Here is a 22345-nt window from a genome sequence, read left to right as displayed (position 1 = left end):
ACAAAGTTCATTGCCTATGCATCTCGTCAACTGAAGGTCCACGAGCGAAACTACACTACTCATGATCTCGAACTTGGAGCAGTTGTCTTCGCTTTGAAGTTGTGGAGACACTATCTTTATGGGACAAAGAGTACCATATTCACCGATCATAAAAGCCTCCAATACATCTTCGATCAAAAGCAACTAAACATGAGACAGCATCGATGGATTGAAACGCTAAACGACTACGATTGTGAACTTCGCTACCATCCAGGCAAGGCCAATGTTGTAGCTGACGCCTTAAGTCGAAAGGAGAGGACGGTACCTCTTCGCGTTCGGGCTCTGAACATCACCATCCATTCGAACCTCCACAGTCTGATTCGAGTAGCCCAAGAAGAGGCTCTCAAGGAGGAGAACATATCTCGCGAATGCTTGAACATTCTCATCTCTAAATTCGAGGTTAAGGAGTCTAGACTCCGATGTTATGCCGGAAGAATTTGGGTACCTCGTTATGGAGATCTACAGAACCTTATACTTGATGAAGCCCACAAGTCGAGATATTCGATTCATCCAGGAGCCGGAAAAATGTACCACGATCTTAAGGAACAGTATTGGTGGCCAAATCTTAAGAAGGATGTTGCAACTTATGTTGGGAGGTGTTAGACTTGTTCAAAGGTTAAGGCTGAACATCAGAGGCCATCTGGATTACTTCAGCAACTAGAAATCCCACAATGGAAATGGGAAGTAATTACAATGAATTTCATCGCGAAGCTACCAAAGACGGTGGGCGGATATGATACAATCTGGGTTATCGTTGACCGTCTTACCAAATCTGCTTATTTTCTAGCGATGAAAGAAACAGACACAATGGAGAAACTTGCTCAACTGTACATCAAAGAAGTTGTATCTCGTCATAGTATGCCTCTATCAATTATCTCAGATCGCGATCCCTGTTTTTCTTCCAGATTCTGGCGTTCATTGCAAGAAGCCTTGGGAACTCGTCTCGACATGAGCACCGCGTATCACCCCCAGACCGACGGTCAGAGCGAACGTACGATTCAGACTCTAGAGGACATGTTACGTGCCTGTGTTATTGACTTCGGAAAGTCTTGGGAAAGGCATCTGCCACTAGCTGAATTCTCTTACAACAACAGTTATCATTCGAGTATTAAAGCCGCGCCTTTTGAAGCGTTGTATGGCCACAAGTGCCATTCTCCTATTTGTTGGGCCGAGTTACGCGAAGTGTAAATCACCGGACCCGAGATAGTCCATGAAACGACGGAGAAGATTTCTCAGATTCAAGCGAGACTTAAGATGGCCCGCGATCACCAAAAGAGTTATGCTGATCTTAAACGTAAAGACTTCGAATTCAACGTGGGTGACCAAGTAATGTTGAAGGTCGCACCTTGGAAAGGTGTAATTCGTTTTAGAAAGCGCGGAAAGTTAAACCCGCGATATATTGGTCCTTTTGAGATTTTGGAACGTGTTGGACCCGTTGCTTATCGGCTGGATCTTCCAACTCAGTTGAGTGATGTTCATCCTACCTTCCATGTATCAAATTTGAAAAAGTGTCTTGCTCCACCGGAACTTATCATACCCCTGGAGGAACTTACGATTGATGACAAACTCCACTTCGTGGAAGAACCTGTCGAAATTATGGACCGTGAGGTCAAAACCTTGAAACGCAATAAGATTCCAATTGTCCGAGTTCGATGGAATGCCAAGCATGGACCTGAGTTCACTTGGGAACGAGAGGATCAAATGATGCAGAAGTATCCTCACCTTTTCCCGACTCCAACACCTGCCTCAGCTTAAATTTAGGGACGAAATTTCCAATAACAGGTGGGTAATGTAACGACCTGACTTTTTTGACTTGCTTTTATGCCTTGTATTTTAGCGAAACTGCGTATTTGTGCGTACTATGTTACTTTATTACTTCGGAACCTTGGCACACGTGTTTTATATTCATATATACTTAAAAACGTGCCCTGGGGTATATAGAATGCTTAACTTGTCCATTGGATGCTTTATAACCGTTAGTGTTACTTGCCGTTACGAATAAACCACGGACTGCGCACGTTTGACTTTTTTCGGAACCGGAACTTTTTGACTGTGAAATATTAATTATTATTTTCTAATAATAATTACCTGGGCTTTTGGATGCTTAATTTTATTTATTTAATTGCTAAAGCCCAATAGTTAGTCTTGTTGGACTTTCTACCTTGTTGGGCTCAAGCCCACCCTACTCTAGCTAGTGACCCAATTAATTAGCCCAAGTATTATTACTAGTGGCTCATAATAATAAATAAATAATAAATTAATTAATTGATGAGTCATATTAGAATAATGGATAAGGTTTATCTAAATGTTACATAAGATTCTAGCAAAAGGACACACTTTAGACACCATTAGCCAAAAAGCAAGTTTTTGTCTCCCCCTCCCCCCTCTAAATGCCGTCCACCACCACCACCATGGTCTTGGCCACCTCATCAATCCATGTGAGCTTCATTTGCCTATAAATACTAGCCGTTAGTCCCTCATTCCAACACTTGATCATTTTGGCTTTTCACACACTTATTCTTTCTTTCTTTCCTAGCTTGTAAGTTTTTCTTTTCCTTCCTCTTTCCTTCTTAAATTCGTGTACATCATCATCATTATGTGGAAGATCAAGTTCCTTCTAGCTTTGATCTTACTTATATCTTGTTGATTCAAGCATGAATCTTTCAAGAACATGGAAGATTCAAGCTTTTTATCTTGAATCTTCATATCTTTTGTAGATCTACTTCTTTTATACTTTAATCTTTCTATTTTATGATAAAGATTCAAACTTTTGTTTGTAATCTTCATGCATCTTCAAGATCCAAGCTTTATGCTTCAAGATCTTCAAGAACAAACAAGATGCAAGCTTTCTAGCTTGGATCTTCATATATTTTTGTTAGATCTAAGTTCTTTTTACTTTGATCATGTTGTTTTGTAAAAAAGATTCAAACTTGTGTTTGTTATCTTCATATATCTTAAAGATCCAAGTTTTATGCTTCAAGATCTTCAAGAACACTTAAAGGTTCAAGCTTTCTAGCTTTGCAACCTTGTAACTTGTGTGAAATGGATCCAAGCTCTCTAGCTTAGGATTCCAACACCTCATTTGACTTAGATTGTGCTATTACTTGTTGAATTAATGTAAAGTTTGTAACTTTAGTTGTTATTGTGAATTGAAATTGTGTTAAGACTAAGGATATGATGTAACCTTGGTTCATCATCCATCTAAGACTCATGAATGAGTTGTGTTCTTACTTGGTCTTAACATATTGTGTATTGATGGTGAATCTTGGTCAAAAGTGATGCTAAACCATCAACGAGTTGTACACTTGAAGCTACAAGCATCAAGGATGAGAACCGTGATGAGCATCAAGCACCAAGAACCCCACCGGAGCACTTGTCCACTGATTTTCATATCTGATCAGACCACCTGGGCTACTGTAAAGTGGATTTTCAGTTAATTCAGTTCGATTAGATAATTTTCCGTTTATGCCTCATCTTAATCCGAGTTACGGTTTAGGATTTATGGCCCTCCGATAGTCACTACACCCTATTAACGTTGTGCTGAAATTTCTGACCTACTCGAACTTAAACCGTCTCCACGGTCAAACGAAGACGATTTAGGTTCTGAAAATTGGTCATCTATTAGGGGACTCATATACGGAGCCATAGCCACTGACTATGCGTCTTTTCGATTTACGTAGAGGTCGTACCAGCTGACCGAATTCAGCCTATTGTTTCGATCTCTATTCTCGTCAAACTTACTTAGCTTTTATGATGATGAATGATGATGATGATGACAATTAAACTTATTTTATGCACTATTAGAATTTATAAAGACAACCTACTAACCTAGTAATATTTGATTTAGGTTGACGACCTTTCGGACCGACTTACTACTTGCGTACTTTCATTACCGACTTTACCGCTTTTATCACTGTGAGTTATAGCATCCCTTTTTACTTTAACTATTTTGGGACTGAGAATACATGCGCTTTTTACGTTTTACATACTAGGCACAAGTACTTAAACTTTATATGTGTGTGGGTTATATAACGGCATAAACTTTACCTTTAGCACGGTAACGTTTAGTCATTGGTCTTTGAACCGGTGAACGCGAATCTTAGATATGGATCCATAGGGTTTGACATCCCCACTCGGGCTAGTCGCGCTAGCATTTAACGGGTGTTTAATACTTCGTGAACATACGCACTCTCTAAGTGTACTTTTAGGGGGTTATAAACGTTAAGTCTAGTTACCGGGTGCCCACGGTTATGCATATACTTTTCATACTGTTTTGATACGCTGTTGCAGCACTGAAATCTCGTGGCCTATCTTGCGTTACTGTTACAACTTAAACTATAGCTCACCAACATTCGTGTTGACCTTTTAAGCGTGTATTTCTCAGGTGCCTAGAGGTTTATTGCTTCCGCTGTTAGACTTGATGTCATGCTGTTTCACTTGCTGTCATGCTGTTATTGAATTGCTGTTATGGACCTACTGTACTAGTTATCCGCTGCATTGCTAGAGATGTCTCAAATTATGAAACTTATGTTTTGCATTCGTAAACTTATGTTATTTTGGAACAATGGTTTGTAATAAGTCTTACGACATGTTATCTTTGTAAAATGTTATCTTTTTAATGAATGCAAATCGGTTTTCAAACAGCATATAGTGTTTGACCTTGTGATGATCCTGTTGTTGATGATCCGTACACGATGGTTTTATACAGGGCGTCACAACTCTTTTACTTTTGTAATTTAATTAATTGATTAGGGACAATATAGTAAACTTGACTAAACTTACTTTCCATATTTGGTAGTGGATAATTAATCTGGGACGTCCCGAAATGGAATAGTGGACGATTAATGTGGGACGAAGGGAGTAACAATATTTGGCAGTTTTTAGCATTTGCCATTCAGCGCACAGCAGGTCGCCCAACGTCATGTGTAAGCCCTGTAGGCAGCTTCTATGCTTAAGCCCCTATACTGGGCGCGTGAGCGCTACGCAGCCACGTTAGCCACGCTAAATCCGGTTCCGGATACTTCGCATAATAGAATTAAGCAGCGTTTGACACGTGTATCCCGAGAATTTCAGACATTCTACGCCTATAAATAGACCCCTTGGGTCACCACATTTCACATCTGAACTTCAGTCAGAGAGAAGTACACTTTCTCTCTCACATAGTTCTTTCTCACTCTAAAACATTAACCGCTTAGCAACAGAACACTAGACTGATCAATTACAGATTGATCCAAAGACTGATTGAGGCCACCCCACGGATCTCTCATCCATGTTCCGGGTCTGCAGAGATTATTTTTCGAGGGAAAACATCAGTCGGTATCATACGCTCTACGCTAGGTAGTTATTGTTCTGTACTGGTACCTTACACCCGCTACACGGAAAATCGTACCAACACTTATTGTTTTTTAGGGAAACTATAATATAAATATTTTAATAGTTTACATTCGTTGTGTTTATGTATTACAACGTAAGAGGATTATTCATTTGAAACCTTTTATTAAGTTGAGATCCAAGGAACACATCTCAACCCTTGGATTAATCTCAGATAATTTCAGATCCATAAATACAATATCGAATGAACATCAGATGCGTTCTCTTCATATGAACAATAAAATTGAATTCAAGATGTAAGGCTTTTTAGATCGCGATTCTTGAATGAAAAGTGCTGCAAATGATGTCTAGAACACTCGTCGATCATCATCTTCGACTGAAACAACACATAAATCATCAATTCAATGATTCAAACCTTCGTTTGACTTTTTCACCAAAACTTTAACTCCAAAATTCGGATTCGATTCTTCAAATTGAGATCTGAGAATTTTCAGAGAGCTTAACGAGTTGAAAATGAACAAATCTGCATTTTTACTTTTCGCTCTAACACTCCAGATTGATCCGAAGCTCAAATGAATGACGTTTTCGGTTAAACGAAGAACATGAGATCGATTAGGTTGAATCTATTGTTGTGAATCGGTTTTGATGATGCACGAAGTTTAGGTTTATTTGTAGGAACTAATTTCCAGAATCAATTTGATGTTTGAATCATTAAATGAGATTTTGATTTTGTTGAGCTCATGATGAAGATGACGATTACTGTAGCGAATCTTCAAAAAAAATGAATCTGTATTAATTTTTTTCCCAACCTATGAATGTGATAATGATCATTGATTGATAATCAGTATATGATATGTGGACGAATTGCATTCCAAAACGTCATCAAAATCTGAATTCAGATGATGAACATAGCACTCAGCTTTGAAGAACACGATAAAAGCCAATCACATGTGATTGTAAAACACAATCACATGTGATTCTGCGTGTCAAATTCAATCACACGTGATTGTAAAACCCAATCAAATGTGAACATAAAAGCCAATTATGTGATTGTGAAAAAAAAAATTTGAAAATTTTTTTCGGAAAAAAAAATTTAGAAATTCTTTTTTGGAAAAAAATATTTTTTTATCAATCACATGTGATTGTTGCGCCACATGTCGCGCTCTCATTTGTCCCTTTGATTTCAAGCAAATAAGTGATTTCAAGTGATTACAAATCTACAACGTAAATTTTCTTTTAGCTTGAAAGGCAACTTAAATATTGACAATTTGACATAATATTAATATATTAATAATGCTTAACATCTCTTATAAAATATTAAGAGATTTTTTTTTATTTTGATTTATTTTTTATTTTTTTTATTAAAATAATTATTACTATTAAAATTAGGATGCTTATATGCTTGCACATAATTGGTTCTTTTAAATTATAGATTTTGCAATAAACGTGGACTAAACTAAAGTGACAAGCAACGCGAAACGATGACTCGGTCTTTGTATTAACAAGTTTTCCGTTTAAGGTTAATCTCAAGAGAGCGTTAATGCCAATTGAATTAATGAAAACTAATAATTATCCCAAGGTTTGTTTAGTTGGGGGATTTTGTATTGAAATGTTTTGAAGACACTAGCAATATTAGCAAGTACGTAGAAATGATTAATGAAATAGCAATATTAAAAGCATGCACACTTCACTAATCCAATTGAAGCATTCAGATTATTCTTTTGTCTAATTAAGATCAATTTGTGTTCAAACAACGCGTTCTAGTATCCCTACTAAAACTCTAATGATCAAATTAACGTTCGCGAATTCCCATAAGCTTACATTAATAAGATCTAGTTGAAACATGAGAAAACCATTAGTACTTAACTTGGATTAAAATTCCTTAAAATCCTTTGGTAATCAAAATCCCTTAAGAAAACCAAACTTTGCAACTTTGTCTATCAATTGAAAACCAAACAAACCAAGAACCCAATCCCTTGAAATTCCCAATTTGATTGTCTAGATCAACTTAGTGTTGAAGTATGAATTAGTTCATTGATCAAATCCCTTATGAGAGAACACATGATCGTACATCAATGGAATAGACACCACCTCATCGTCTGAATCCTCTTTGTCTTCGCCCATGAGAGCAGTCAACGGACCTGTTTCTTTTATATGAACCGCATAAACAACACCGTTAACAACGACATGTATCTCTTCAACAATCAACCCATTAGATCTCGAAGCAATACAACTCTTCCCAATGATGCATTACCATACTTTTCCCCCTCGAAGAACATAAATCTCCCAACCGAAGTAACAACCTTATTGTTTTTTAGGAAAACTATAATAAAAAGACAAAATTTCACGGGGGTCCCTGTGGTATGTTCAAAACTACAACTGGAGTCCAAAAGATTTTTTTTGACTTCAAGGGTCACTGTGGTATGCACTTGTTTCATGGGGAGTCCATTTTGCTAACAATGTTAATTTTGTCCATTAAAATTCATCACGTGCATTGCACATGATGGTAAAAAGGTCCAAAAAAATATTCCCTTATTTTAATATTCCCTCACGTGCATACAGCTTGTTAGGTGGGACCATACGAAATTGAAAATTAAACAAAATCTCATCACCCCTTTTCCTTCACAGATATCATTCCCATTTGATTATCACATTCCATATTCAACAATCATAAAAAAATTATCTATATATTGTTCCACCAAATCTTCATTAGATGTTTTTTGTTTGGATTAAGTGAATGAAAGCATCCATAGCCTAATACCATTTATTTTTTAATCGACAATGGTTGGTGGCAGTGACGGTATCGCTCGACGACGATGGTCCAATCGATCTTCGATTAAACACCACGGGCTCTGACCTCTACATTTTTTCAGCCATCAGAACCGTCACCGGGTTTCTAAATGGGTTAGTGATTTGATTTCGATGTTTATGTAAAAAAAAATTTTTTATTTTTTTATTTTTTTATTTTTTTTTATTTTTTTTTTGTTTGTGTTTTACACCTAAAATCTTTTGTGGTGATGTTACAAATGGGTTTGATATATATTCATGATAAATATGTATATAGTTCTATTCCGATTTTTGGGAATTTTTTGTGTTCACTGTTCTTGATATTTGTTCACTGTTCTTGACATAGAATGCAAGTAAAATGAAGCATTTAGGGCTAAAGAGCTCTGTAGCATGAACAAAGGTAGAAATGAAATCACATATTAATTTTGGAATTTTGATTTTGTATTTCTAAATTTAGAGTCGTGTTAAACTAAATATGACTGGCTTAATTTGATTTTTTTTACGAATTAAACTTCAGCAACTAAGATTGATTTAATTTGAAACCTGTTTTAGTGATAGTGATATTGATACATGATTTGAAGTAAAATGACGAAATTTAATGAATCTGACGGGTATTTGACTGAGTTTTAATTTAATGATGATTGGTATTAGGGTTCCAAGAGTTGCAGGTGGTATTTAAGGTGGAGGGTTTAGATGAGAGAGACGAAAATACCCTCATGTGCAAGTCATTTGAGGGTTTAAAACGTTAAAAACTCACAGATGTTTAGGCAGTGGACCCCCGGTGAAACTAACACAAAGTTTAGTGACCCCCAAGTTCAAAAATGAGATTTGGACTCTGAATGATGTTTCAAACAAACCATAGGGACCCCCCATGAAATTTTGTCTAATAAAAATATATTAATAGTTTACATTCGTTGTGTTTGTGTATTACAACGTACATTTTCTTTTAGCTTAATAAGCAACTTAAATATCGGCATAACATTAAAATATTAATGCTTAACATCTCTTGTAAACTATTAAAACATTTTTTTGTAATTTTTTTTTTTTTTTTTTTTTTGTCTAAAATAATGGTTACTATTAAAGTTATTAAAATTATGATGTCAATAAATATAAGGATCCGAAAAACTAATATAACAAAACCGATGACCATAAGGCTTGAAAAGAGTAAAACAAGCTAGAACAAACCTAAAACTAGCAACTCTAACAGAGCCCAAAACTTTAACGGCCATAATAACCATGAAAAACGAGACTAACACGACAATACACATCGATACAACAATACAAGAAGAAAAAAACAAGTACAGTCTACATATAACAATAAACCTATAATGCATACAAGTACAAAAACTGAAGTGACTAGGAGGTGTCCTTACAATTCCGTTTATCCGGACGTGATGTCATCCCTTCAATCTTATCAATATGGACGCCTTGGCTACTACGCCACGGAAATTGATAAGTAAAATTATTCAGCAAGCTACTTTTAATATGAACACCCTCGCAAGGTGGAATCTCCCCCCCACTCCACCAAATTGAAAAAAGCCCCTTTTAGTAGCACCTGAGGAACCCGCATCAATAATTTCCATATCAATAACTTTCAAAGTAGTTTCTTTAATAACAATTGGTCGCTTGATTTCTTCCCCATATGTTTTATTTTTATGACTTTTGGTGGCTATGGATCAACAACTTTCTCTACATTAACCGACTCAACCTCTTCATAATCATCTCTTAAAACAATGGATCCAGAAGCAGTACCCAAATTCAGTTTGTTTTTTGAGCCGCAAGACTTAGTGGACCTTCGATCTACCCGTAAACTTCGATCTACCCTTAAAAGTTTAGCCCATATTAATTGGGATGCTTATTAGAATCTTTGTTTTGTTTTACTTTCATAAATTCTTATTCACTTTCATAAAAAGTGAGTGAAAGGGCGACAACAACTTTTTCTTTCCTTTCAAAGAGATATCTTTTTTTCTTATAAACACATCCGGTTTGGTCTTCATAGATTTATATTCACTTCCAAAAAAGTGAAGTAAAGGGCAACAAAAACTTTTTCTTTCCTTTCATATATGCATTTTTTTTTTCTTTTCTTTTTTAGATACATCTAGCTTGATCTCTGTTGCTCGAGGTGCTAAAGCATAGGTGTTTTGTATTCCTAGAGCAAAAGGGGATCTCCTTGATCGGAGATTATGAGTCCAAACTAGACTTCACGAAGATTAGAATAAGCAATGCATAATATAATTAAGCATGACAGGAGATGATAGCTAGACTTTCAAAGAAATATGGTAGAATTGACAAGGAGATTAATTTTTGATATTATTTCCCTAGCAATTAGATGAACTAAAGTGGGGCTAGAGAATTCTCTCAGATGGTATGATGGTGTCACTTAGAGATCGAATATGAATCGAGTGATGCCATATTCACATCTATATTTATTTATTTTTTGTTCATCCATATTCGTATCCATAGTTATCTAATTTTATTTCATTCATTCATATTCATATTCAATGAATTAAGCGGGTTAATGAATATCCATTTAATATTCAATAAAATATTAGTATAACTACAATTTTGAAAATTAAATGTAGATTATAACGAATGTAAATGTATAATCTTTATGTTTTTAGTTTATTACACCTTCTGATTAACTTACAAATCAAATATGATTTATACGAAGGATTCAGATTCCAATTTGTTAGCATGTTTACAAGCGAACTTATTGCATATTTCAATTACTCTGCGCTTCAATTGTTTCATATTGCAATTTTTTTTTATTACATTTGATTCCTTTCAAAAAAATATTCTTTCAACCAAACGGCAAACGAGACCTTAGAAGCAGTTAGTCTTTTTAAATTTCTTTCATTTCCCATAAAATTAAAACTTAAAAACAAATCATAAGTTATGGGTGATGATATGTACACAACCTTTTTCTTGTTATGTACACAACCAATATGTTTTACAGTGTTATACTGTACAATACTGTAAAGTATATTTATTAGTTGTGTACATAACAATAAAGGATGCTGTACATATCTATACGTGTGCACATATAGACTGAAAGTAGTCATTTTAGTTGTCTGTTACACGTGTTTTTAAGAATTACACAATTATAATTCGAAACTCAGGTAAATTGGTAAAAACAATTACATTAAAATAAAATTTACATAATTTACAAAATTAGTGTATGCTTACTGTACGTACACTTAAGTACGTAACACGTTACAAGTGACGTTTGCTTATTTATGCCGCTTCTCCTACCACATATTCACATTCAAGATACACAGTTACACACCTCATTAACTCGAGCAAAAATATGACAGACTCTAGGGATTGCAGGTACAGATATTCAACTACTTTTTTTAATTCAAAATAAATGTGTAATTTCCAAATTATTATCTTAGTGAATTTTAGACGAATTTGTATATTATTATATTTCTTTATTTATTTAGTATTTGGATATATATGTGTAGATATGCAGTGGTAACAGGGGCAAACAAAGGGATAGGAGTTGAGATTTGTAAACAATTGGCTTCAAATGGGGTCAAAGTAGTGTTAACTTCTAGAGATGAAAAAAGAGGCTTGATGCACTTGAAAAATTCAAAGGGACTAATTTGAGTGATCTTATTATATTTCATCAGCTTGATGTTGTTGATCCTGACAGTGTTGCTTCTTTAGCTCAATTTGTGAAAGCCCAATTTGGGAAAATTGATATCTTGGTACGGTTTATAACAATGTTGTTTGTATTACAATATTATACAATATTATACTTTTCCTTGATCAAATAGGCATACAATGATATACATGAAAGGCCATAGTTAAAATCGACGTTTTTGGTCGGTTTCTTTGTTTGTGATCGATATATGTTGTGTGTTTCTTGTGTTTTAATTTGTTATAGTACTTTTGTTTTATTAGTCTGCTTATTTGGTTTTAGTGATTGTTTCAGTTTTGGCTCGGTTAGAATTAACTAGGTCTAGTCTCGAGTTGTTGTTTTAGCATTTTACTTTTAACGAGCCATTTTGTTTGTTTTGATTGGATGTATCAGTTTATGGTTCCTTCATTTATTGACGAAAGTTTTCTAACTTAAATAGTAATCGTTATTTTAGCCAAAAATAAATAAATGATGGGACATACAAAAGGCCACTTAACAGTTTGATCATGCATAGTAAAGTGGTATGTTTTGAAATCAGTTCAGAACCAGAATTTATTGAAACCAAAAACCTAACTTGTTGCTTAAACAATGTCTTTTAAATTTTAGCACAAATAAAAAAAATACTAAAAACTGCTTTTGACCGAACCGGTTGGACTTGTAAATCAAAAACTTGTTGCTTCTTTAGCTTATATGTTTAATCAAAAAATTAAACTTCGTGTTTGTTCTAAACTGATATATGTCAATGTTAGCATTATCGCAAGTTTTAGCATAAACGTTTCAACGGGATTAGATTACTTACCTTTCGTTAATATAAGGTATTGTATCTCTAAACAAAGATATTGAACTGCTATTTGTAGAATAACATCAATTTGATTTTAATCAAAATTGTGATGGTTATCCATTTAACTTAAATCGTTTGAATGTGATTGTGTGCAGGTTAACAATGCTGGGATTGGTGGAGCTATGGCGGATGAAGAAGCTTTGAAAGCTTCAACAACTGGCAAAGAGGTAAATTATTAAAGGATCATTAACAAGTTTGTATAGTTCAAGTGTTAGTGGTCTCACACTCTTTGTTAGATGTCGGGAGTTCGACTCTCGGGGACTACAACATTGCACATGAGGTTATTCCCTAATCTTGAAATCCACCCAAGGTCGCCTTTCGCACATTGGGGGCAGCGGGAGGGGGTTTTTACCAGTCATACCCTCGGATTGGTCTGGGTTTCCTTCAGGGCAGCAGTTGAGGACAGGTTATGCAACTGCGAAAAATGATCGCGTGGGTGGTTTAGTCTTGTTAGAGGTCAGGAGTTCAAAAAAAATCATGGGTGATCCCAAACTATTGTTAAAAAAAAAAGTTCGTATATTTTTCTTGTTACTCTGTAGAACCATAAGGTTATTGGTTTGAGTCACGAAATAGTCTCATCACTAAAACATATAGAAAACTCGACATGAACGAATTGTCTTCATATTCATTTGTAATCTTTAATTCTTATAATATAGGCTGCTGGATATTTCAGCGGATGGAAAGAGATACTTACAGAGTCGCATGAGTTAGCTGTACAATGTCTGCAAACAAATTATTACGGAGCGAAAAGAATGGTTGAGCATTTCATTCCTCTTCTTCAAATATCCGATTCACCAAGGATCGTAAATGTTTCTTCCTCCATGGGAAAGTTAAAGGTAACCAATTATTTTGTGAGAAATGAAACAATCGCCTAAAACAACAACAAAACTCAATCTCGCATATACGAGGTATGGAAAGGTGAGATGTAGACAATCGACGGGCGGATTCAGAAACTTTTTTCGATGGGGGCAAAACGTAAAAAATTGGAAAAAAACGTCAAAATTACCATAAAAATACACTAAAAAAATTTCGATCGTCGGGGGCGGCTGACCCCACTTGCACTCCCTCCCTCCGCCCCTGTAGACGACAATCCTTCCCCTATCCTAGAATAAAGACAAGTCATTTCTCCACCCGAAGTGAAACACTCCAAGAATAGAGAAAGTCATCCCTCTGAATGTTTTATGGATATAGAGATTGCTTCCAAAAGGACCTCCGGCCTATAAGCAGGAAAAATTTAAAAAGATAAAAAATAAAAATAAAAAATGAGACGTCATGAAAATGGTATAATCAAATTTTCATTGGTTTTAAATCCTGCTTGAAACAATCGCCTAAAAATGATCTAAATTTTGGCAAGTAATTCAATAGATTATATGTGTTAAATGTTAAAAAGGATCCCTGTCTCATGACCTTAGGCCAACTTTTAGGCTCATCTTTAGACCCATGTATCATTGCTCTTTTTTTCTTTCTTGACATAGCAAAAACTCGCTTCTGATTTCAAACACTTGGGCTGCATTTGTTAAAACATAATGATAAAGTGATTGAACTTGTTTATGAATGATAATAACATGAGAATGAACACTTTAAATGATATCAAAATATATTGTATTAACCTTTTACAAAAATAATTAAAAGTATAGTTATTTGATAAGTGTTATGTATTTTATTGAAGAATAGTACCGAATAAAAAATGGATGTGTTGCATAGTTAAGACAAAACTCTATTTCATCAAACGTTTTTTTGTCTTTTGGCATCATTTGTCATGTAGATGCTACAAATATACGTGATGAATGTTGGATGGTTCAACATTCTGAATCTCATTTAATTGTGATGACATGTATTGTTATATAAGAAAAATATAAATGTCACTTTACGATATGTGTGGTCACTCGCGCCTTTTTTGCAGGGTTTAAAAAATGATTGGGCCAAAGGAGTACTAAGTGATGTTGAAAATTTAACAGAAGAGAAAATAGATGAAGTACTTCATGAATTTTTGAATGATATGAAAGATGGATTGTTAGAATCCAAAGGCTGGCCTACTTTAATGTCGGCATATATCGTCTCAAAAGCAGTCATGAATGCGCACACAAGGATTATGGCTAAGAAATATACAAGTTTTTCGATCAATAGTGTATGTCCAGGTTTTGTTAAAACAGACTTGAACTATAATAGAGGCATCTTGAGTGTCGAAGATGGTGCAGAAACTGTGGTTAAAGTTGCTTTGTTTCCTGATGGTAGTCCTTCTGGCCAATTCTTCACACTCTTTGTTAGATGTCGGGAGTTCGACTCTCGGGGACTACAACATTGCACATGAGGTTATTCCCTAATCTTGAAATCCACCCAAGGTCGCCTTTCGCACATTGGGGGCAGCGGGAGGGGGTTTTTACCAGTCATACCCTCGGATTGGTCTGGGTTTCCTTCAGGGCAGCAGTTGAGGACGGGTTATGCAACTGCGAAAAATGATCGCGTGGGTGGTTTAGTCTTGTTAGAGGTCAGGAGTTCAAAAAAAATCATGGGTGATCCCAAACTATTGTTAAAAAAAAAAGTTCGTATATTTTTCTTGTTACTCTGTAGAACCATAAGGTTATTGGTTTGAGTCACGAAATAGTCTCATCACTAAAACATATAGAAAACTCGACATGAACGAATTGTCTTCATATTCATTTGTAATCTTTAATTCTTATAATATAGGCTGCTGGATATTTCAGCGGATGGAAAGAGATACTTACAGAGTCGCATGAGTTAGCTGTACAATGTCTGCAAACAAATTATTACGGAGCGAAAAGAATGGTTGAGCATTTCATTCCTCTTCTTCAAATATCCGATTCACCAAGGATCGTAAATGTTTCTTCCTCCATGGGAAAGTTAAAGGTAACCAATTATTTTGTGAGAAATGAAACAATCGCCTAAAACAACAACAAAACTCAATCTCGCATATACGAGGTATGGAAAGGTGAGATGTAGACAATCGACGGGCGGATTCAGAAACTTTTTTCGATGGGGGCAAAACGTAAAAAATTGGAAAAAAACGTCAAAATTACCATAAAAATACACTAAAAAAATTTCGATCGTCGGGGGCGGCTGACCCCACTTGCACTCCCTCCCTCCGCCCCTGTAGACGACAATCCTTCCCCTATCCTAGAATAAAGACAAGTCATTTCTCCACCCGAAGTGAAACACTCCAAGAATAGAGAAAGTCATCCCTCTGAATGTTTTATGGATATAGAGATTGCTTCCAAAAGGACCTCCGGCCTATAAGCAGGAAAAATTTAAAAAGATAAAAAATAAAAATAAAAAATGAGACGTCATGAAAATGGTATAATCAAATTTTCATTGGTTTTAAATCCTGCTTGAAACAATCGCCTAAAAATGATCTAAATTTTGGCAAGTAATTCAATAGATTATATGTGTTAAATGTTAAAAAGGATCCCTGTCTCATGACCTTAGGCCAACTTTTAGGCTCATCTTTAGACCCATGTATCATTGCTCTTTTTTTCTTTCTTGACATAGCAAAAACTCGCTTCTGATTTCAAACACTTGGGCTGCATTTGTTAAAACATAATGATAAAGTGATTGAACTTGTTTATGAATGATAATAACATGAGAATGAACACTTTAAATGATATCGAAATATATTGTATTAACCTTTTACAAAAATAAATAAAAGTATAGTTATTTGATAAGTGTTATGTATTTTATTGAAGAATAGTACCGAATAAAAAATGGATGTGTTGCATAGTTAAGACAAAACTCTATTTCATCAAACGTTTTTTTTGTCTTTTGGCATCATTTGTCATGTAGATGCTACAAATATACGTGATGAATGTTGGATGGTTCAACATTCTGAATCTCATTTAATTGTGATGACATGTATTGTTATATAAGAAAAATATAAATGTCACTTTACGATATGTGTGGTCACTCGCGCCTTTTTTGCAGGGTTTAAAAAATGATTGGGCCAAAGGAGTACTAAGTGATGTTGAAAATTTAACAGAAGAGAAAATAGATGAAGTACTTCATGAATTTTTGAATGATATGAAAGATGGATTGTTAGAATCCAAAGGCTGGCCTACTTTAATGTCGGCATATATCGTCTCAAAAGCAGTCATGAATGCGCACACAAGGATTATGGCTAAGAAATATACAAGTTTTTCGATCAATAGTGTATGTCCAGGTTTTGTTAAAACAGACTTGAACTATAATAGAGGCATCTTGAGTGTCGAAGATGGTGCAGAAACTGTGGTTAAAGTTGCTTTGTTTCCTGATGGTAGTCCTTCTGGCCAATTCTTCGATAGAAATGGTGTTGCGTCCTTTGAATGACAATATCAGCTTGAAAGTACTGACGTTATAAACATGTAGTGTTTGTAATAAAACTTAAATGAATATGTTACACTAGGTTTATTTGTGGTTAAACATGTAGTGTTTGTAATAAAACTTAATGAATATGTAATGTCTGTAACTACCGTAGATTTTAGCATGCATGATTTTACATCTAACTACATTTCATCTTTTTTTAACGATGATGTTATCATTGCACGAGCTCTAAGTCTAGTATATAAATTTATGAAGGTAGTACATACGTCTATGCTTTTAGTTGCATGCTACCATTCCCTTTTTTTAGGTTCTGAACTTCTGATGATCTTAGTTCTGGGGTAGTCGAATTGCAAATATGAGTGTAGATTAACAATAAATCCAAAATAATTTCAAAATATTCTAAAGTTTCTTTTAAAATGAAATTTATAATTTTTCGTTTGCATGAGTACGTTCTCTGTACATGTGAACATCCAATACTTCACATGTACATTTTGTGTCTTTGAACCTTTTTGCTAATAATATGATAACTAAATACTGAGTAACATTTATTTGTAACATCTAATCTTCTAGTCTAATTCTAATTCTAATCTAGTCCAAGTAGGAGGTATATTTTCAATCACTTAAAAAAGCAATTATTGTGAAGACGTCAAATTATATGTTTATTCATCATTATTCCAACTTCACAAATTTCATAAACTTATAAATGAAATTTTGGCCTCAAAAACAAGAATTTGATTTTACAGTAGAGTTCATATGTTTTATGTTTTGTGATTTTTCAGTAGAGTTTTATGCTTTATGTTTTGTGATTTTACAGTAGAGTTCATGGGAGTTGCTTTAAATACTTATCGTGCAGTTTTTAATTGAGAGCTTAGAGATGAAAACAGATAAAAGGAGTTAACACAAGGACGATTTGCGCAATTTTTTTAACCTTACCTTCGTCCCTAGAATAAATCCATACCACGATATCCTCCCTACTTTGGTTTCGCGTTATAGAAGATAACAATGCAAGAAGCGTATTATACTCCCTGTATGCGCAGGTAGTAGCCTGGAAACAGCAGGGCCAAGTCCCAAATACACCCTGACCTTCACATTCAATTCAATAATTCAATAAAGTAACACTCTCATGTTATTTCGAGGATAGCCATAAACAGTGGCGGATCTAGGATTGATAGTCACTGGTGTCACCGGTTAAAACCCCTAAAAATTTTGTTGGAAAAACTTGATGAAAAATGCGTGTTTTCACCAAACTTTGGACACAAATAATTATATGATCGAGTGACATATAATAGTAATTATTTAGTGTGCTTTGTAGTCCTTGACAAGGGCTTTAAAACGAGTTAAGGAGTGTCCAAAACGGATTAAATGTGAATGAGATATCGAATCTCAAAGTTGCTAGTTTGGTGCAAAAATAACTTGGCAAATAAGTTATGTGGTATTTGTCCCACATCGGTTGTGGGAGTAAACCTAAGGTTATAGTCTTCACTATAAATAAAGGCCTTAGGCTTTGTAGAAAGATACACCAATAATTGTATAAGCATTCTTGTACAATATGAGTTTTCCTCTCAGCCGCAGCAAGGTCTCCCCGTTCCGGTTACCTTTCAGGCAAGTGTTCAAGTCCGGCAGTACGCTGCTTCGGAGCGGTGTACCCTGGGAACAGACGTCGAATCTGTTTAAGGGAATTGTGTCAAACACAAGCCCGGTTCAACCTTTCAATTCGGTTAGATCGTTCTAACTTTTTCCGTTCTTATTATGATTATTTATTATACATATTGTCTATCTGATTATTACGTTTGTGATGATATGTATAATTGTTTCAGTTTCGTATACAATTTTCTACAAACTTAAACAGATTCATGTTCCACGAAACTGATATGTTATAGCCGGCTTATTTATCTCTCTGATCGATACTAAAGAAATATTTAACAAAACTGACATGTTTGATGGTTAGCAGCCGAATACATACTTGAATTGTTTACTCTTACACCTTGTTTATATTAAATATATGATCTTTTGGTGTACATGCAGCTAAATATGGACTTGTTAATATTAAACTGTTTATTTGATTTAATGATTACAATAAGCACACAAGTCTAAATCGTGAATTGGGTTTTAATTATTTTACGTATTTGAGTCGGTCATATATATATTTATATTTCGAATCGGATTTTAGAATCGTATTGTTATACATCTTATTTTGAACCTGGTAAATGCATTTATTTATTGTATATACATCGTATTGTATATACATCGTATTATATATATATGATGATCTGAGCTGATGTATGACTTGTTATTATATATAATGATTTGCAATTTATTATCATATATACTGGTTTACGAGTTATAGTTATATGATGTTCTATTTGAATATGATAAATTGTTATGTAATAAGTTATGGAGTATTTTGGTTCTGCGAATTTACTTGCTGCAAATTAAAATATTAATTAAACTGTCGAGATTTCAAATCTTGTTTAAAACACGTATACCTGCCTTGGTACAGATAGTGGAGAAACATACATGATAATAAATCAATGTGACCTTGTGGTTAAAATATTTAACCACAAAGGTCACATCGTATTGTATATACATCGTATTATATATATATGATGATCTGAGCTGATGTATGACTTGTTATTATATATAATGATTTGCAATTTATTATCATATATACTGGTTTACGAGTTATAGTTATATGATGTTCTATTTGAATATGATAAATTGTTATGTAATAAGTTATGGAGTATTTTGGTTCTGCGAATTTACTTGCTGCAAATTAAAATATTAATTAAACTGTCGAGATTTCAAATCTTGTTTAAAACACGTATACCTGCCTTGGTACAGATAGTGGAGAAACATACATGATAATAAATCAATGTGACCTTTGTGGTTAAAATATTTAACCATTATGTAAATGTCTTTGATTATAGTTGTTTCTATAATAATATAAAGGCCTTGATTCTCTACATCGTAGTATTTCAACCGACTTTGGATCTATCTAATGTTGGTGATTTTTACTTTTATTTTATGATACACTTTCTATATTTAAGGTATATCGAAATCTCAAACAATATCGACCTTATTATAATTGATATATGCATATGAATTACGGACCTTGGATTTTGGATCATGAACTGTGATATTTCGTTAAAATTTGCATTATTATGATTTCGTAACTTAAGATATGTGTTTTATAACCCCAAGGGGTTGGCTTGGTGGTAGGATGCTTGGAAAGTTCCAAAGGGACCCAAGTTCAATCCTCACTTGCTACACTTTGGGGGGCTTGCCTTTCAAAAAAAAAAAAAAAAAAAAAAAAAAAAAAAAAAAGATATGTGTTTTATGATAGACTGAGTTGTTTATTAGTGATATAAACTGCTTATATGCTTTCGTATTCGGTGTGCTCGTATGCATAACTAATTGATCTATAAGATTTGAGAATGGTGATACAGATTTTGTAACTAATTTGCTCAAACATATTATTATATATGCTAGACACTTTGATTTAGTCTTCAAATCTGATTTACTGCTATTTGAATCGGTGTATATATAAAATAATAATCATATATATAGTTTCTATATATATTTGTATATATTTTATATCTATATATATTCTGGATGATATGCTATCGAATAAAACAGATTACATATGAGCATGCTTTGCTTTATATTGACTTGATGTATGCATATTGTATATGCTCTCTGATTTCAAAGGTTTTTTTATTGTATATCTTGCTCCTATTAATTTGAGAAATATGGATAGTGTGACGACTCGGGAATTTCCAATCAAATTTAAACTTAATTTTTTATAGTTTTGACACGATAAACAAAGTCTATTAAACCGAGTCTCAAAATTTTTGAACTGTTTCATGAAATCATTTAACCTTCGACTATTCTCGACGATTCACGAACAATTAATTATAAATGAATAAGTATATACACATATAAATGTGAGTATATATATATATAATAAATTGAAATTATGAAGTATAATTAGATATTAGAATTAAAAATGTAAAATGATAAATAAAATAATTAAAATGAATATATAAATATATATGATTTACATTATTATTGTTATATGAGAATATATATATAAAATATATATAAATATAAATGCTAATCATTCAGCTATGTTATTATATAGAATAGGTATTATATAAGCAATGAAATGTAAAGATAATATATTATATGTAATTACAATTTAATGTATAAATGATATATTATGATCATTACTTGCGTTAATGTTGTTATATTAATATTTATATTATTAATATTATTAATTGTAATATAAATAAGATTGGATATATATAATTTATTATTATTATTATGACATTATTATATTACTTTCATTATTAATATTATTATTATTATTATTATTATTATTAGTATTTGTATTATTATTAATAATTATAATTATCAAATAGTAATAATAATTATATAAATATAAAAAGAATACGTACGATTTTGTTTTGGGAATCAAATTCCGTTTGATATCACCATCCCTTTTTAATCAGATAGTGACTATGTCGAATCCAATTTCATTACACACCAAAATCTGTTTAGGGTCACTATCTTCTTTTTATTTTTTTTATTTTTATTTTTATTATTTTTGCCCGATTAAATCAAGCTGTCGAGTTTTTTTTTTTTTATATAAAACAACCAATTTACTCACAGTATTAGAGATAAACATTCGCTTGTTTCATTATCATTCTCAATTATCAATTCTAATTACACTAATCTGGCGAATTAAATTGAAGTAGTAGGATAATCAGGTACGACCTCTGTTTTACTTTATTTTTTCAAAAACCATGAAACCGAATCAAATTGCGAAAAGTATAAATGCAGTCTTGCTAGGAATTGAATACTTAAACTATATTCAAAATATCAAATTCCAATTCTTTATATCAACTACGAATTTTGGAGTCAAAGTTTAGGATTTAAAAGTCAAACGTTTCGTTCTTGGAGAAATTTGAATTCAATTTGATGTTTTGAATCAAATTATGGAATCAGATAGTTTATATAGAAGATTTACAATCTATTTCATGTAGGAAACTTCTTTTAAAATGCTCTTAAAATCAAAAATCAATGTGTACTGTTTTCAAAATATATATTGATAATTGTTGTTTGTCTGTTAATCATAAATCCCTTTACAGGTCGTTTTTAAATCAATAACAAGCCACAATTCCAATTTATGATTCGTGTTTATAATTGAAACTGGAGCTCTGGTCGATTTCAGTGTAATAGAAGGAAGACAGAAAACAAAGCAGTTTAAATAAATTTAAGTTATAGAACTTATCAGAAAAACAACACAGAGCATATGGTTAAGAGGTGTTTCGGTTTAGCTAGAGGTCTCGGGTTCGAGCCTGGTTGATGGCATTTTTTTTAGAGAAAGCTTT

At 33.5% G+C, this 22345-nt stretch overlaps 2 protein-coding genes across 2 annotated transcripts; both read left to right on the top strand.

Annotated features, from left to right (window-relative positions):
- Positions 1-11613: 11613 nt before the first annotated feature.
- Positions 11614-14952, top strand: LOC139900790 ((+)-neomenthol dehydrogenase-like). Its single transcript, XM_071883542.1, is given in 5 exon segments — positions 11614-11731; positions 11734-11867; positions 12737-12808; positions 13298-13477; positions 14545-14952. Coding segments are annotated over 5 exon segments (912 nt in total).
- Positions 14953-15150: 198 nt separating this feature from the next.
- Positions 15151-17108, top strand: LOC139900789 ((+)-neomenthol dehydrogenase-like). The gene is made up of 3 exons (XM_071883541.1): positions 15151-15228; positions 15330-15509; positions 16578-17108. Exons 1-3 carry the CDS (start codon positions 15151-15153, stop codon positions 16956-16958), a joined length of 639 nt encoding a protein of 212 aa, XP_071739642.1. The 3' UTR covers positions 16959-17108.
- Positions 17109-22345: the final 5237 nt, after the last annotated feature.

The sequence above is a fragment of the Rutidosis leptorrhynchoides genome, chromosome 3, assembly GCF_046630445.1.
Source record: "Rutidosis leptorrhynchoides isolate AG116_Rl617_1_P2 chromosome 3, CSIRO_AGI_Rlap_v1, whole genome shotgun sequence".
NCBI classification, from domain to species: domain Eukaryota; kingdom Viridiplantae; phylum Streptophyta; class Magnoliopsida; order Asterales; family Asteraceae; genus Rutidosis; species Rutidosis leptorrhynchoides.
Note: the sequence above shows the minus strand (reverse complement) of the source record. Positions and strands in the feature narration are given on the sequence as shown.